Source organism: Tauraco erythrolophus, chromosome 11 (genome assembly GCF_009769465.1).
Source record: "Tauraco erythrolophus isolate bTauEry1 chromosome 11, bTauEry1.pri, whole genome shotgun sequence".
NCBI lineage: Eukaryota > Metazoa > Chordata > Aves > Musophagiformes > Musophagidae > Tauraco > Tauraco erythrolophus.
The window spans coordinates 10,467,328-10,486,437 of NC_141475.1; the positions used below are offsets into that span (position 1 = coordinate 10,467,328).

Here is a 19,110-nt window from a genome sequence, read left to right on the forward strand (position 1 = left end):
CTAACTGAGAGGACTAAAACATTCAGTGAGTGATTTCCGCCATGCCACTAGGCTCTGCAACATGATGCTGAGCAAACACAGGCTCTGCTGGAGCTTATTAACTAATTCCAGTGCAGGCTCTGACACAGAGAAAAATCACTGCTCAGCACAGCAGGGTGTAGGGACACTTACCAAGGCAGGCTTGGGGATGCTCATAGCGTAAAAGTGAAAAGAACCAGGTCTGTGCTGGAAGTAGCTCACTCCAGGTCAGTGATGCTGAGCAATTGTCACCTCCTCCCCTCCAGCCACTCTAGTCTGGAGTCAGAAGGGCTTTACAGAGTCTTCCTGCCTATAACCACTCCTCCCCAGCATCAGTGCTCCCCGGGTATCATATGCCCTACCTCTAGAACTGCTCCTCATCAGTTCAGCAGCATATCCCAGCCTAAATAATACACTCAGGACAAAATTAAAGGCATGAAACCAGGTATCTGCAATACAAAACAGGTAAGTACTTTTATCTCTCCAACTTACACGCAATACTCCATTTATGTAAAGCTCTTGCCACTACAAGAACAATTTAGATGTCCATTGAAAACAAGATAACCCTTCTTAAAAACAAGTATGTTTTATGCACTCAGAGAAGAGTCTGATGGCTTTCTGCTGGTCAAACTGTACTGCTGTCTCCATTTCCCTAGCTCATTAAAGCTGAAGAATTGCCAGAGCAGCAAATATTACGTGGATTACGTCTGCAGTTAAGTAACCGCAATCCCATGTTCCACTAGATCCTTTCAGGCTGCTGAGCGCAGGTGGAGCAAGAGCGTTCCTTGTCACAGTGAACATACTGAAGGCATTTGAGAGTGACAACTGTCACACCAAAGAAAAGGAAATGTAATAAAACAACTTCTACAACCCAGGAGTCCAATATTTGTCTAATATATTAATGATTCCTTACTGCTGGTTACTTATTTACCAGAGAGATTTTAATAAGGAAAACTTCACAGAACTAAAATCCTAAAGGGATTCTAAGGGTGTTAATTTAGGGGAAAACAAATTAACAGATTTCACTAAAGAAACTGAAACATCATCTCAGTATTTAAAGTGCTTCTACGATTCTACTGTTCTGACATTGTTAGCTGATAGTCCACAATCACAAAAATTCTTTAAGCATGGAAAACATACACAATGTTCATAACTTAACATTGGAAAAGCTACTTTTTAAGTAGTGGCTTACGATTTGTGGAAAAACTGCTCATCTCCAGGGTTAGAGATTCAGTGCAAGATCTGCAGCTGTAAATCAGTGCAGCCTCACTACCTTCAGCTACATCAACCTATACCAGCTAAGAACAGAACTGGCAGCTGCACAAGCTGTTGAAGGATTCAGACATTAGACTCTAAAACATGATGTTTACAAGGGTGGAGAAGGTTTGAAGGAATAGCAGAGTGTAGAAACTCATCTCTGTGAGTGAAGTTTCCCCACATCTACAATATGTAGCTCAGGCACATATTTGCCAACTTTGGCAGATCTGGCAGGAATATGAGAAAGGAAGATGGATTTGACACACTGTAATTCTAACGCATACTGTAATTATACCTGCGAGAGCAGACAGACACCAGATCCCACCAACGGCAGCAAGAAATCAGGGAGGAACCCTGAGCCATGCTTTTCAATGATGGTAACAAACTGGATGCCACATAAGCTAATTAAGAGTTTCAGTCACATGCACAATACTCAACTGTCAAGGTTTTGGCTTGCTGAACGTATACGTAAAAATCACACTGTGTCCATCTGTAACTGCTTTAAGGGGGAAAAATTTCCACACAAAAGCAGGAGTGTGGTTAATGCCAGAATGAAATAACTGGAAAACATATTTCCAAACCCAGGGTTTTGCTATTTATCATAGCCAAACCACTTTTTCCCCTGTAGTGCAATAGCCTCCTGTGGAAACTTCTATTTTCAAGCTGTGAAAATAGAAAAAGATTTCATAGGGCCAAATTATACTTTGCTTTTACCAAAGAGAGTCCTGAGTAATGTTAATACATAAACAGATGTAAATGAGTGCAGAATTTGACCCAATAAACTACGGAAATTCCTTGTGCAACATCACTGATACCAACAAGTTGATACACGTTGTGTATTTGGCCGATGATTTTTAAACTAGGTCATGTCAATATGATTTATAACAAGGAAGTTTAAGAGCTGATAAACACACTCAAGTACATTTTCTGTCATTAATTCTACAGATGGGAGGAAAGCTTTTTAATAGTATGGGCAGTGAAGCACTGAATTAGGATGCCATCAAAATACTGCCTGCTGGAACTGAGGGATGTCCACAAACCCCAGCTACGACCTCTGCCCATTTGCAGGCCATCTGTGTAACCCACACATAACAGTCTGCAAAACATTGAACTCGCTGTGCATTTGCTAACACCACAAGCATATATTCTCACTTATATTTGGGAAATCACAGCCAGAAATACTGGCTAGACAAACATACTTACAAATGACTTGATCCTGAAGTAGGGAAACAAAAATATAGCGTGATACAGAGGTCTTTTTGACCTTATTTTCTAAGACTGTGGACTACACATTGAAAAAGGAGCCTGTAATTTTGAAGAGTGTTCCCAGTGAAACAAGTCATTTCCATCTATGAAACTGAAAAAGTACGGGACTAGAGCCAAGAGCTTCCATTGATAAAAAGTCTCAAGGAAACAGACTGAGGAAGGCTCAGACTCCAGCTATTCCCATACCCACTGTACTGAGTATCACACACGCAAGTGTGTCTCAAACGCAGCACTATTGCTCTCATCCTGCTTTATGTCCTTTGCCACATTCCAGCCTCTGTTGATTAACCATTCTGCAAGGAATTCAAAAAGAAAATCTCTGTTCATTTACACAATACATACTGTTGGGTGCAGCAGCAGCAACTACTGTGCTCCACTTATAAGAGTAGTAGTTAAGTAGAGCAATGCGTCTACAGAAAATGCTTCTGTTCACATGGCTGTGGTGACTGGAAGCTGCTGCTATCATATACCGTGTTGCCAGAACTCAAAAAATTCACATGCAGGTTTAAATCTGGTGGAGTACTACTTATTAGTCAAGCTTGATCTAACCAAGGTTTGATTCCTTACTCCAAATCAATGTGGCCCATTATTACAAAATAAATTTAAGTAGTTATAATACTATGCCCAAGATGACCAAGGAGTTGCCAACTGGTATTTTAATGATAAAACCTCTGAAATAACACAGAAGTGAAAGGAGAGGAGAATCTTCTGAAAAGCAGCATTTCCCCAGTGCTCCCTAGCTTGACAGGCATTTAAGGTGCTAAGCACCTTTCAGGGATAGAAGTAAAACTTCATTCGTGTCTGTTAGACTTCCCTTAGGCAGAGGAAGTGCAGACCTGTGGCTGCAGCTCTAGGCCGAGGCACAGTGCTACGCAACGCACCTGAGCAGCACAGCCGCAGCACGTACACAGTCCAGCATCCGCATACCAGTATAGTACGGCACAGCCCCAGTCCCACTTCTGCCTACTCCCTCTCACCGAGAGGCAACTTGGGGCTGTCACTTGGAGAATCCTAGGAAAGGGAAATGCACTTCCTTCAAAATAAGAAGAAAACCTTTCTGTATTTTTTTTTTTTTTTTGACAAGAAGCACTCGGAGCTAAGATTTGGTGAAGACACAGAAGAATGTTTTCACCTTTTCCACATGCATAAGTGACTAGCCAGACCCTGAACTAGTTAAAGTCATCATTCCACTAAAGATAGCTACAGCAATGACTGAGTTGCAGGATGTATCACTGACTACTGCCACAGACCACCGGCAGGCAGGACAGAGTTAATAAAAAGCCTCAAGTCAGTCTGATGCCAGATCTGCACCTCTTGCCATTGTATGGTCCATTACACGCTAAAAGAAGCTCTGTCAACCCAAGAGACACCCATCCATCTAATTTTGATGAATGGTCCTTTGGCTACCCAGCAGTAATAAATATTAATAAGTATCCTTGAGCTTGCAATGACAGATCAGAACACATTATCTGCTTTTCTTTTGAGCATGTACGTACTTCTCCTGTTCCTACTGGATATTGGCAAAAACGTAAGTCAATAAAAAATAAATGAACTCTTCAAATGGCCGTACCTTACTGTGTATTTTCTCCTTTGCCATCTAAGCACTATATTCTAAAATCATAAGCTTTCCCCTACACGCAGCAGGGGAAACTGTGCATTTCTGGTGCTCCATACCTCCACACCAGAAGCACACAGCCACACAGCCATCCCTCACGGTCATGGGCAATGCCACAACATGACTTTTTCACCTAGCACTCTCTTCTCCTTCCTCCCTACAGCTTCAGGCAGCTCTCCACCTGGCTTGCCACGGTCAGAACAGAAGCCATCAAGGAGAAGGAATGCTTTCACTCAGCAATCGACAGCTTTCCTTTTTATAGGGAATATAAAACTTTATATTCTCTGCTCCATGCATGGCAGAAAGAAGGGAGAGCTGTCACGGGAGGTTCTCAGTCAGGGAGGTGTCTCATCCCAGGGCAGCAATAAGCTAAGAAAATTACAGAAGACTGAGGAGGAAAAACAGAGAGGACAGAGAAAGGAATTACATGGAAACTTGAAGGGAGAACAAAAAGAATAAAGCTGTATCTGCGTTTGAGAGTTAATTTGGTAGAAAGGGATCAAGAGGCACAGGAGTGCCTCAGTCTTGAGGGAGACCAGCAAGAAATTGTCCAAGAGGAGAGAGAGGAAGAACAAAAATCCATTACTGCCACTGCACTGACCTGCAATAAAACCCAACTGATCAGCCAAACAAGAAAATAACAGCTCTCTGTCACCTACTGACCACTAAAAATGCAAGAGTACCTGAAGCATAACCTCTCAATGTCATCCCAAGGCACTGTTTCAGGGGCACCATAACCTCCAAATCCTCTGTTAGATTTCTCCTAAAACCTGCCAGGCATCATAACAAGAACAGAACTTCAAACTTGTACACCTAAATTTTAGGTGGCCATTGCAACTCTATTTCAATTCGTAACTATCTTTGTAGGAAATTGTAGGAAATTCTTGTGAAAACTGTGACTTTGAAATCTCTTTGGCAATTTTCAGCACCAAATCACTGGTAGAGCTCATGATAAACTGATATTCTGTCAGTCACCTTTGCTACTCCCTGGCAACTTTGCTATGTATCGGAAGAAAAGATTCCACCACAGTAATGTTAAATGAGAAAGTAATCAACGTTCAGCTGTGTGAAAAATAGGGCAATGAAATCGTAAAGCTTCAGGATCTTCTGGTGTCCCGGACCACACAGAAAGCTTTGGTTAGCTTCAGGCAGAAAAAGTGGAAAAGAATAGAAGGATACAAGTCCAAGAGCAGAATAAGCTATAAGACACTTAGAAAATTATAGAAAGAATTAATACATACCTCACGGACCAAGCAAAAGGCATACGGTATTTCCCCAGCTTGTTGCAGAACTGTTTATTGGATTTTAACACTTTCTGAGCACACTACAAAAAAGAAAATATTAATTATTCAGAATGGCACTAGTTACAGTCACTACTCCAGTCTGTAATATCCCCAGTGCAGATTCACTGCCTGCTCTCAGGAACAAACAGCTGCCTACCCCAACTTTGCTTATATACGAAGTGCATTAACTCATCATTTCTAAAAGATTGCTGAAAGAGAATTTCACTCTGCTAAGACATAACTAGCATGGGAATGCACCACAAATAGATTTGTATGCTGCAGACAAAATGGTACTTCATTCATTGAGTCAATGGAGCTTAGATATTTGCTTTCTTGGGCGTGGGCCTCCTGTGAGCTTGTTCTGTTCAGCAGCCATACACTGGTGAGATTGTGAGCACAATTTGCAATGTCCTCGGCTTCCAATCGGCTGAAGCTGACAAAGGAGGAATTGATGTTCCTGTTAACGTTACCTTAAAAGAATCAGGATTCTTAATGTAAGGTTCAGCACTGCTGGCAATGTTTCCTGTAAGCACCTTTTCTATTTTTGCCACTAATACAATCTCAGAATGAGGATTACTTATGGAGAAAAGAGCCTGTGAATAAAAGAGAGAACAGTTAAAAAGTATATGGCAATACTGGAAAAATGAAATACTGCCAGTGCTCTCTGTTGACAGAAACAATAATCCTTTCTGAATTTGGGTTGTTACTGAGGTTTATTATCTCTACATATTCAATACAGCCAGATGAAAAATAGAATCTTTGTGCTAGAGCTGAAGTAAGCTTGAGCACATGCAGCACCTTGCAAACAGACTGATTCATGCCAAGAAGCAGTATGAGGATGTTCACATCACCTAACTGAATTGCTCCTCTTGGACAGTACTTAAATGCTGGCCTAAATCAGTCACACCTCAGCAGAATGACAGGGAGAAGAAAAGGTAATGTATGGGTTTTCAGGGTAAGGCTTACAGCAACAGCAAGAATGTGGAAGTATTTTGAGATTAATGCAGCATCTAGGCATTTCTTTAAGTTGTGATTTTGTTTGGCAGGTTTGGGAGAGGTCAGAAAATGAACCCAAACTGCACAGGAAACATGGGTGGTTTCTCTAAATAAGAGACACTAACTTTTTCAAAGTTTTGATTGTAAATGGTTTTAAATACACAGGGAGATCAAAAATCAAGCATCTAGATCCAAGTACCACTGATAGATAAAAAAAGAGTATTCTTGAAAACAGCTACACTGGTAGTAAAGATAAATGACGAAAATGAAATTTATTACTGAACTAAAATAAGTCACACAGCCACTAAGTCATATGTGCAATACCTGTTTTGGGTACTTCAGCCATTCTTCTGGGAACCCTTTGACCTGTGGTTCTTCCATTTCTTTTGAGTCTATATTTTCAACAGTGCCATTTTCTAACGAAAATGAGGAACCTGAAATCATTTGTCTAACGAGTGCGTGGTTCAAATCCACATGAAAATCAGCAGAGATCTTCCTGCCATCCCTGACATCATATAATGCCACGCTTACAAAGAAAGGTTCTACCTGGATAAAACATCAGAAACACAATACAGCAGAAACTGAGAGTAAGGGAGTTAACTCTATCTTTTAAGAGGTTCCTGTAGCTAAAAAAAAAGAAAGCAAACAAATATTATTTACAAATTATGAGGTTCATTAAAATCACACTCACACACCCTCCTGCCTAAAGTTAGTTTCCAACAATGTGATTTAGAGGCTTTTAAAGGTAGTTTGCTAACAATGCACCAGAACAGTAATTGACAGCTAACTTAGAACCTCACAGAATAAAAACCAAATGTATTGGTCACAGATAACTATTACAGTAAATGAACAGAGTCCCAGATGTTACAGGATTTTAAAAGGAAAGGATTTTACAGGAAACATGTTACAGGATTTTAAAAATGTAGAATCAGAGTCATTATAAAAGAAACAAGAGTGAGGATGGGCTTTCTAGGGATCGTCAGAAATGTGGCAAAAAGATGACAAATATAAGTAGATGAATAATGTTTACTGGTACAAACACAAATGTGTGGGTGTATTATTCTGTGGGAAACACATGTTCCATTTTGCTAGGAAACGAAGAGCATTCAAACCCCTCTGACAGTACTCACTTATTCTATCGCATAGTACCAGGGAATTCAGTCCTATGACTGTAAGTAACCTCCAAAGAGCCTCCATAGTTCTGATGAAATAAATCAGTCTCAGAATAACACCTTCCAAGCTGTCCAGAAATCAGAATCTTAAAACTTTGGAGATAGGGAACAATGCCTGGCAGGTACAATATTCTACGCTTTTTCAGCCTCTGTAGTGAATTATTGCATGCCCTTGGTACAGTTATCATGACTTCATTTAAATAGTTACTCTGGTCTGCCAAAAAAAGGTATTGATTACATCATGCTAAATATGCACTCACTGTAAAGGTCATCTTCAAATGAAAAAAAACAAAACCAAAAAACAAACCATAAAAAAAAAAATCAATGCCTCACATGTAACGTATGAAAGTCGAGCTGCCAGGACACTAATTTCTCAAAACTTTCCTGCTTCAGAGGAGAACTAACTAAAAGCTATGGACTGACACAGCTACAGCTCGCTTTTCCTTGCCCTTTTTTCTTAAAGCAAGAACAAGCAAAATTTTCTGGTTTGTCCTATTTAGCTGGGCTTTTCCACTAGACGAAACATCCAGTCCTTTCTATTTTGCCTTCTCTTCTGTAATTTAATCCGCTTGGTTCCTGGTCTCTCTCTGATAAACAAAAAACCAGTTCACCAGCAACTGATATTCAGTTGCTCCCCTACATAGGTCTTGGCGGTTTAAACTTGTTTGTCTTATAACAATTGTTAAGAATCCTCAAGGATTTAAACATTTTAATTCGCTGTTAAACTGTAGCTAAAAGCCTGCAATCTTAAATCAGCTTCAAAAAGTTTAATAAAAAGCTCATCAGATTCATTATTCAATCCAAAGGGACAGGCAGAGGAGAAGTGAATGCAGTATGCGTGCGTGATACAGCTTTCCTTTTACTGTCTCTTTCCAAAGTGACAAGTGCACAGAAAGAAAGAAAAAAGAGAGGGGGGGGGGGGGGGGGGGGGGGAGGGGGGGGAAGTGGGAGGAGAAAGAGAAATCGCAGGGAAATCAGTAAACCTTACATTGGTTGAAGGATCATTTTCATTTTCAGTAACACAGGCTTGGAGATTCAAACTGAGGGATTTGCAAGTTATCAAGATCCTCTTTGCAGGCTTTTCTTCAAATGGCTTGATCACCGAGTTTGTCCCTGGAAACTCCTTTTTCTGAGGATTCAATGACTGAAATAAGTTAGGCGATTCATTATCCATAGGAAAAACATGGCATTCTAAACCTAAGCAAGCTTTTAAAAGGTCTTGACAATCTTGAAAACCTCAAAAAGTCATTGCTGATATCTTCACATTACCATAGTGTTATTCCTAATTTATAGATAGGAAGCAAAGCAAAAAGACTGCCTGAGGACCTATATGTCAGAGGCAGAATTAAGGATCCATGTTAGGTTTCCTATTGTTTTAGAACATTTTTTTTTCTTGTTTACTTACTGCTTCCAAAACTTCAGCTTTTAATTTCCTCATGTAGATAAACAGCCTCATATTTTCAGACTATAACACCACATTTTAGGATTAGATTTCAGATCTTTCCCCTCACTTATACACCACATCACTACTTTAATTACTTCGTATTTTTAATAATGATGCTACAGTTGATTTACAACAGATTCAAGTTTGAATACATACTGATCCCAATTTTACTTCTGTTCAGTTAAATCACCAACAAATGTACATTCCATGAAAGGAACAACACTCTTTGAATCATGAACTCTGACATTAAATAGTAAGCAAGTTGAAGATAAAAAGAAAAGCAACCCACATTTTCTACATTTCCAGTTAAACTTTTTTTTTACATAGATAGCCTTTTGTACCTCCGACTGTACCTTCCCATTGCTTTTTATATCCATGCTTTTGTAGTCAAATTCAGTGTAATTAATAATAATAAAAGCATTGTTCTTGTAACATTCCCAGTCCAAGAGAAGGTTCTGCTCCTGTTATATTTTCAGTTTGCTTTAATGACTCGAAGCTTAGCTAGACTGGACTGGATGACCTCCAGAGGTCACTTCCATCCTCAATGATTCTGTGACCAGACATGGGTAGAGTCCATACAGAAATCTCTTTGGACTAGAGCTAGTTGCCCTCACCCTTCAAAGGTGAAGTCTCTGGTACCCCAGTTGCTTGCTGAACACCAATCCGCTCTGGTGGCTTAGCTAAGCCAGTTAGCTTAGATCACCTATATTTTAAAATTTCTAAGAACTTGGAAAAAAAATAATTTCACTTACTGCTATATCAGGATCCAAAGAGAAAAGATTTAGTCGCTCTGTATTTCGAGAAGCTTTCACTGTTTCTTCTGTTTCTGTGATATACTGTGGTGACAGATAATAAATTAGTTTTCTGCACAAGAACAGAAATCCATAGAGTTGTTAGACTTCTAAATGAATGATGAATGTTTCATTCATAACAACACTCCTCATTTCTGCAGTAGTTATCCCAAAGCACCTTCAAGCACTCTTTGGAGGTTATACACTTGTGAAGCCGGAATTTTCAGGCCATGATATACTTGTAAGGAACCTCAAAATAGATCAATTAAGGAATTTAAGTTTAATTATGTTACTAAAGAATCCATCGTGTAAGATGTCAGAATGGCGGATCACTGCACTAAAATCACTTTAGGGATTTTCAAGTTGAGGAAAAAAAATAAAAGCAGCCCCACAGAAAACCACTTGTGTCAGGTGGAAGGCAGAAAGGGGAGCAGGAACATGCAGCTCAGCCTTACAGGTGGGCAGACACACAGATTACAGTGCGTCACCCAAAGGTAAGGCTGGGAGTCATCTCCCCATTCATCCCTCTTCCACAAGGCAGAATCAGTCACATCTGTTTTATTTCTGATGGATGCATGTCTAAACTAATAATAAGCTCTCTGATAAAACAGACTCAACAACCTCCTGAAGCCACTTGGTGTTTTCCCATTCGGCTTTTTAAAATGTTTATCCTTATGTCTAACTTCAATAATTTTTTCCCCACTATCTAAGCCCGTTCATGCAACATGTGAAGTATGCCCCTACACATTCCCTTCCCCTTACAGATCCCTCATGATATCTTTGGAAACTTTTTTCTCAGCCTAAACATGCTCAATTCCTTCAGTCTTTCTTTGCACTTTTGCACTAACTTGTCCTTATTTTTCAATCTCTGAACTAATAACGGAGTCCACAACTTTCCTAGTTGCACAAGACTGAGTACAAACCTCAGCTGACAAGGCACAGGCTATGCTCTTGTTCAGGTCCCATTCAATGTTTTGTGCTTTACACAATAGCATGACATCGCTGACACACACTAAGTAGCCAGTAGAAGCAGCACAGCAAAACCAAGAGCTCTGTGTTCACTTCCTAACATGTCTCACCCATGGGCTGACTTGCAGAAGCAGGTCCTGATGTGTCCTTGGTGTACTGATTTAGGTAGATATGGGATCAGGACATTTACCTGCCATGGACTAAGGACAGGCCACAGATCGTTGCTGCAGCCAGGCCTATACAGCAAGGGTGGGGACAGGAATAAACCATATAGAGGGCAATACAAGAATTGCACAATGTGCAGACCATCTATTTTAGCCTTGCAGGCCACCAGTGGTCTTTGAGACGTCTTTAAGATACCTTGAGATATCTGCATTAAATAAACCATTAGAAAGCATCTATCCACAGATGAGATGATCAGATACTACTGTTGTCCTTCATCCATAAACTCAATTACATTTGATCTGGTGGGTAGGTTTTGGTTTTATTTTGGGGTTGTTGCTTGGTTGTTTTTTTTTTATTCCAGGTGCTCGCTTCATATATATGAATACAACCTACAGTAAAACACAGACCAAATTCTGTCCTCATTTCCATATAGAGCTTTCAGTTCAAATCTGTGGGAGTAACATCCTCAAATAGCATTTGGCTGTGTAGGTAGATAGTATCTGTAGTAGATCACTGACAGAAGATTACAAACGGATCATACATTCATTTAAGAAAAAGTAATGAAGTATTTCCAATCTAGCTTCTCATCAAAAAGCTTCTTAGCATCGCCTACAGTTATCTCATCCACATGAAGCAGTTTATGAGATCCAGAAGACAAAATATGTCCCCTGATACTACATGCATCTTTCAGTTCACAGCTCATTTCCTTGCAAGTCACACAGGAAATTTTGGCTCTCCAAGGGCCAAACTCTTCTGAAAAGCAGTTAAAAAGAGTAAATATTTAGGAGATAACTGCAGGGACCAGATCCTTACTGACTTCACAGGTCTAAATCAAACCACTCTAGGAAGCACCTACTTTCTTTACATCCAGTGGAGCTTTTCTCATTTAAACAAAGCGATCAGCTGTTCAGAAAAAAAAATTATACCTGTCATTTTTCCTGGCTTTAACAATCACTATGAGTTGTGCAGTATTTTCAAACCTTTCACAATATTAAGAATCATCTATTGACAGGCATTTTTCACCTAGGTAGCACTTTCCACTAAGCTTGTAAAGATAAATAAAACATCCATTACTTTTGCGAAGTCCGGGTGCAAGGTGTTCTCTGAAGAATCGGTCTCTTCTTGAGAGCAATCATAATTGACTGAAACTTCTGCAGGGTCTTGAAAATAAAAAAGCAAATGTTTTTATTATACTTGCTATTAGCACTGGGTTAAAAAAAATAAATCTATCCCCATGCTATTTCTTTTTATTCTCTTTAGTATCAACAAGCTAACAAATGGAAGAGATACTAATGTAAACCTCTGTCCTCCTCAACCTCATCTCTCACTGATGCTTATTGTAACTTAGTCTATATTTAAGCTTTTAAACAAGAAGCCTGACTCTTCTCAGTGAAACATCTGACACGTTCATCCATGACAAATATTCATGCCCACAACAAAGACACTTTTGCTCTCTTTCTCCCTTCTGAGGCAACACCAAGGACTCATGTAAACCAAAAGATTTTGGACTCCCAGTGAAGGGAGTCTTCAGAGAGGCAGGCAGGACCTTACCTGCTCCTTGGGAAGGGGAGGGATGCAGTCTGGACTTTAAGAGCTGCAGATCTTTGGATTCAGAGAACAACACTCTACACCAACCTCTTTGCTTTACTTAGCTCACCAGGGACTGTTCTGCTTTCACTAGGTAACAGACCCAATGTGAAATAAATCATTACAGTCCCTACATTAGGGCTCTTCTGCCAAGAAAGCATCATGCCTTTTGACAAGTTAACTCCATAGCACATTCCTGTTGTTTGTTATCAGGGTTTTCACCAGTACAGATTTCTGTTTTCTGTTAGCCTTATGTCTTTGACCTTTTATGCGCATATTTCTTCCTGTTTCATTAATATCCCTTATGGGTGGGATTTTCAGAAGTACTTCTCTGATTCTGAAGTGCAATTCTCTGTGCTTTCAAACTATAAAAACATCTTTGGCTATATGAAGAGTATCCTGTCCCTCTAAAATCATAATTTATTATAAACACCAGGCTAAAGCCTTCAATTAGCTCTGAACTTTCCCAAGATTCAGATGGATGTGGATTCAATACTTAGACTCAGCTCAGAGCACAAGTAATTCAAATCTGTGTTAAGGTTTGAAGTGTTTTCAAGTCTCAGAATTTCAGCTGGGGTTCATCCAAACTGAATGCGGATTTATTATGTGGAGGAATGAGTTACTGCCACATAAAGAGTGCAGTATAACAGAGCATCCAATTCTTTCTTCCATAGTGAAAGCATATTAATATGCAAAACGCACAAAAGCAAGAAATGAAAAGTCAGTAAGCTTTCATGGAAAGAGCAATATACCACAGCTGGGAGGGTTTTTTTTTAATTATTAGCTCCAGATTTTTAAAGAAAACAAAACCATGGAAAAAGAACTGATCTAACCTCTCTCCAGCACAGAACTCTAAAACCTTCAGTCTCCTAAGACAGTAAAACACACAGCACTAGCAAGATCATTGACAGAGAGGACTATATTTAAAAAAGAGCTGCATAGGCAAAGCAGAGCATCGTTGCTCCTGCTGACTTCGTGGGGAGCAGCTTTACCTCCCCCACAGGCTTTTGAAAATGATCTGCAGGGAGTTAGCTGACATTGTTCAGGGATTGCCAAAATACTGGTGCTGCTTCGTCAGAAATCAATAGATGCAGAATCCATTAAGACTCAGGCAGTTAAAATGATTCAGTACTGATATCTGAAGGTTCAATTTTTTGCATTTGATTAAAAACAATAATGCAAGAGACTATTCACTCTTACCAAGTTTCAGATCAGTGAGATCTGCACTTTTCCTCTCCTGAATAGTTCCCTCTGGATTTATTTGTAGGATTTTGTTGAGAGTGAAAATCCAGTCATCCATATCCTGCTCGTTTTCAGCTGCCAGCACAAAGTATGTGAGGTCATTCATTTTCAACTCAAAGGCATGTTTCCTAAGCCTGTTATTCTGTTGGAACAAAAGGAAAAGAAAAATAAACACTTGAACCAATTATAAAAATCTACTGGAAAAGGCATCTGTAAGATGGACTTGTATATAGCCACTCTTCAAAAGTAATGTTCAAGCAAAATTCAGTGGCTTTAAAGAAAATCCAAGTAGTGTGATATTAACGTAAATTTATGTCAATTTATTGTTGGCTCTCCTTGCATCTAAGATCTTCTATGGCCAAACGTATGTCTTCTATTTAGCCATATAAATCAAGGCTACAGACAATAACACTTCAAACTACAGTAGGGAATACCGCCCAAGTGGAATAATGAAAGACTTCTGATGGTGAAGTACAGCATTACTACCAGAGTTGTCGTTGTCTGGAGAAAACACTTCTAAAGTCCAAGTCTCCTATACCTTACCAGTGCATCAGACTTTCAAAAAGATACTAATTGTGCTAAGTCATACAAATACTTGCTCAGTGGAACAGGACTGAGTTGACTAAATTCAAACTAGCAAGCAAAGTCTGTGCATGGTCAAAGACTATTCCATTCCTGACTGCTGAGGTTGGACCTGAGTAGGTGAAAGGAGCTAATTGTGAACAATTTATAAAATCTTCTGTTTTGAGATGTTTACAGATTCTGCTAATAAGCTACATAAAGATAACAATTTCTGAGCATCTAATGAAGTTAGAAAGATTGTGGTTAGGATGAGAATATTTCTATGTAATTTTATTCTTTTTAGATTTTTTTTCTGAAAGAGCTTCTGGATGATATGAGTCTAAACTTGGAATCAAGATTGCAAGTAAATCTCTCCAGAAGATTGCAATAGGACAAATTCCTCCATGCAAAAAGATTACAATGGGTACTTCCCACTGACACCTTTGTATTAGAAGGATTTTAAAAATGACTAAGGCCATTTCAACAATTCTTTGCAGGAGGCTGTTCAAGTCATTGCAATGCTATCCTTTTCAAGTATAGAGTAAGAACCAATGCTCACTATACTGACAACAGGTTGAGTTCTGAGATCTGTTCTGTATCACCAGATTTTACCTGCAGTAGGTGGTTAATCCATCAATTTCTGTCGTAAGAATTAACAAGTGCTTAGTTACTGAAACAGGTCGATAAAATTAAACAAAATCATGTGATCTAATATAAAGTGCTTCATTTCTCAAATTTATCAAATTAGTGAGGCTTCTATCTTTTTAGTCTTATGGAAGCAGTTGCATCAATTGTCTCCTCCTTGCTGTAACCTGATAGAACACTGACGTATTCTACCTCCTATTACTTCATGACACTTACACAACCACTGACTACGGACATCAGTGCCGCCATCCTGTTTTCAGTATTCCAGAAAATTGTCATCACTTTGTTGACGCATCTAACTTTGGAGTGATGGTGACAAATGAAAAACAACTCATCCACTCCACAACTGGCCATTTCACTCAATTTTATTTTTCTTCATTAACAGTCTCAAATAACATCACGATGGTATTCTGCACTTCTACATACTGTTAACTACTTCTCAGTACAGTCCTGTATCAGCAAGTTACTAATAGCTTCTAAGCCAGATGGTGAGATGATAGTAGTATTTTTATTTGTGCAAGAGGAACAAAGGCAAAATCTGATACTAATTAGCAGAGGAGAAGACCAAGAACCCAAGACACTGAGAATAAAGTTCCATGAACATTTTTCTCCAGCAGCAGAGATAATTTAGAAGATTCCTACCCAATCTGTTGTTAATCACTTGCTCCAGTCCTTATACTACATGTCATGACCCGATTCAGAAATCAGTTAAGACTGAACAATTTCTTCTGGAGCTCCTAGGGTCAACAGTCAGTCAAATCTTGGCTTTTCAAACTGACTTGGGATTGTGTGTGTGTGTGTGTATGTGCATGCGCATGCATGTCTGCTATTTTTCAGTTCTGTTACTGGAAATTCTCTTGGTAGGAAACAGTCTTCCTCTCAAGTACTGTATTGAGGTGAATATTCTTCCAGGGATATAAATTTTAGTTCACCCAATATAGGGTAAGAATAGGGTTGGGTTTTGTAGCAATTGGTTCTCGGGTGCCCAATATCTTTCTTGATCACGAAAACTCTCTAATCCTCCAATCATTGCATGCATTGAAATTCATGTAAAACAAGGATTAAAATTTCACTGAAATCTGTTTCTACTGATATAACGTGAGGGCTTGCCAGAGATAGAAACTGAACAAAACTATGCTAAGAACCCTAGGTAGTGGCCATTCAAAACTTTTAAAGATACATTATTGTATAAGTGGATTCTGTATACCAATTAATGCACAATCTATAACAAAAAATACCACGTTTCAATTTATCTTCAGATAGTACAAAGAGCATTAAAATGAATGCATTTCTTGTCTATATTATGTACTTCCCCCTACAGACATGGCCAAGATCTTTAAATCAGGTACTGTAACACTATTAGACATTATCTAATAGAACAATACATCTTATTCTTATGAACATTAGGGAAGGAAAACTTCAATATCCATTTTTCCATCTGCACTTCAGACTTCTGGCAAGCAGATGAGATCTACAGCAAAGTGTCTGTTCCAAATCTAAAGCCAACTATTTTCTTCCTGATCAGTTAACAGGGGGAAAAAAAAAAAAAAGAAAAAAGAGTACCATTCCACAGTTTCCTTCTCTGTAAGTCCTTCCTTCCATATGGTATGTGGACCTTGAGGTTGACTTGTAATCTTCAACACTTAACTTCAAGTTTAAAATTTTTTCCAGAAGGAAATAATACAAGATTCAAAAAGAAACTGTGGAAGAGCTATAAACGAAACATCAGGCTAACTCTAATGCCTGCAGGGTCATTCTTCCAAAGTAACAGTATTTTTTTTGAAATATTTTGTATTTTATCTGGAGATTGTTCACTACAATTTATATTCAAACTCTATCAAACAGGAGCTCAAAGTCATTCATTGAGAGTTAAATGATTTATAGCGGTATTAAAACTCATTAAATCAGAACTTTCACATCACAGTTTTCCTCTAAATCTTCAGTTTTACTCAACTCTTTCTCCACATTCTATGGTCTCCCTATTTATAGCAACTCTAAGCCAGGTTTTGTTTTTCAGCCCTATGATTCTAAGTTCATCAGATTTTGTAAGTGACAGAGACTTTGTTGGCTGATGATACTTGCCCTATTACCTCCCTGGCTAAGACTCTCACTTCTTGCTAGTGAAGATAGCTCGTAGATTTGTGCATCCCATTCTAAACGTCAATCAAATAAAAATAATGAAAACCAGTGTCTGGGGGTAGGTGAGAGGAGAACATACAGTTCAAACAGGTTGGGACAATTTGCAGGAACACTATAGATTTAGAAGGCAGCTGTCAAAGTTCAGAAGGAGGACTTCCAATGTCGCTAGAGCGTTTTTGTCAGAGGTTAGTCAAAAAGGCCAGAAATCTTGCAGTCAAGACATTTCTGCTATCATGGAGTGACCTCAGAAACAACACAGAACAGGCACCCTTTGAGACAGCATTAAATCTGTACCTAAAGCCACACTACAGAGGTGTTCAGGGCTTAACTAGAGTCTGGCTGAGACCCATCTTAAAAGAAAGCATACACTGCCAGCAAGCAGGAGCAAGTCGTAATTTCTAAACAGATTTCTGCATAAGAATCTCCTCTATCGCTTCTGCCACACTTCCTAGCTACCTGTTAGGGTATTTTAAGTCAATGAACTAACAGACGCAAACATCGTTGTCCTCTTACATATTTATCTCCATCCTGTCCTACACCTGTCTGAAGAAAATAAATACCCTTTTGAACTACACAGGGGAAACAGTCACTCCCTACAGACCTGGGTACTTTCCTGGGTGGAGGAATGAGGTTCTGCAGGGGGCTGTCAGAAAGTATTTGTTCCCAGAGTGAATTACTCACTGATTTTTTTTCTTGCTCTGAAGGACCCTGTTTAGGAGTGAAGGAGAAACTCTCCAACCAAAAAAAGCTTGTGTTTATCAGGGGTGTCCTCTTGCATTAACTGAAAGATTTCTTTCAAAGCAACCCTCAAATCAGTATGCACCGGCACTGTTACCAACCTTTACTGGTTAAGTAGTAAAGAATAAAGTATAGCTAGACAAAAAAAGGAATGTCCTTCTTCAGTGACACATGGGGCTAGATGAACCACAGTAACATATTATTCAAGATAATGTCTTGTTTAGAATGGAAAACAGAAAGAAAAAAAAGAGAAATACATTAATAGAATTAGAGGAAAGGTAGAGTTAAGAGGGAGAAAAAGTTAAGAACCTAGTCTTATGGGGAACAAAAAAAACAGGTGGTGTCAGACATTTCTGGCTATTTATTTTTCCAAGCCACAATGAACAATAAGGCTTCGTCCTACCTGCTGCCAGTAAGACACACTATCACCTCCGAAAGTGATGATATTCAAGGAGGCTCAGGATACAGGATTAAATTACCACTTGCCCAACAGCCAATGCTTCGTAACCTGAGTCTCTTTAACCTATTACAAGCAAGCATGCTCTTAGTAAGCATGAGATAAAATCTGGTAGCTAAGAAAATAATTTCAGTGAAAAGAAACATTTTATATTTCTTCTCATGTGTGCCATGGGCAAAGAGCATATACATGATCTGCTACCGTAATTCAGTTGTGGTTTCTGTAACCTGTTAGTCTGAGTACTTGCATCAATTTAAACCTAATGGTGTCTTCATTTCATGAAACTGCCAATGACAGCACGATTCCATTAATGTATGTGTTGTTCTACTTGCTTTTTTTAAATTTATCTGACACTGAAACAATACAAGGAAATAAACAGAAACCTACCTGTACGACTCCTGTACAAGAATCCAAGAAAATACATCCCTTTGGCTCCTTTGATATTTTTTCATCTTTATAAAAATTCATAATATACGAGTTATCCGACAACTGTGTCAGCTGGAAGTAGCGCTTTTTGAACGACTGAAGTGGGTGGAAAAAAAAAGAATTACAATTGTTGTATTGCAAATTATTTTCACTCATACGTCATTCACAGGGTTTAAATAGTAGGCAACTTCTAACTGCACTTCAATCACACTATTTTGCAGACAACTGCAATATTACCTTACTCTCATTTAACGCAATGTAATCAAACCTGAGACATCAACAGCTAAATAACAATTGAAACAATTGTCTCTGTGAGGGACATAAATTCAAATGGAATAA

General features: G+C 38.9%; 1 protein-coding gene across 3 annotated transcripts in view; it reads right to left on the bottom strand.

Annotated features, from left to right (window-relative positions):
* Positions 1-19,110, bottom strand: part of DOCK10 (dedicator of cytokinesis 10) — a 134,730-nt gene that overhangs the window by 59,520 nt on the left and 56,100 nt on the right. For 2 of the 3 annotated variants that reach the window (XM_086618452.1, XM_086618454.1), the window contains exons 7-14: positions 18,733-18,867; positions 13,764-13,947; positions 12,051-12,136; positions 9,804-9,887; positions 8,596-8,751; positions 6,760-6,981; positions 5,910-6,032; positions 5,398-5,480 (exon numbers count right to left, since the gene is read on the bottom strand). In XM_086618452.1, coding sequence (XP_086474578.1) covers positions 5,398-5,480; positions 5,910-6,032; positions 6,760-6,981; positions 8,596-8,751; positions 9,804-9,887; positions 12,051-12,136; positions 13,764-13,947; positions 18,733-18,867 — 1,073 coding nt within the window. Of the gene's footprint in view, positions 1-5,397; positions 5,481-5,909; positions 6,033-6,759; positions 6,982-8,595; positions 8,752-9,803; positions 9,888-12,050; positions 12,137-13,763; positions 13,948-18,732; positions 18,868-19,110 lie in introns of those variants that run through there. The other variant, XM_086618455.1, reaches the window with a different exon arrangement.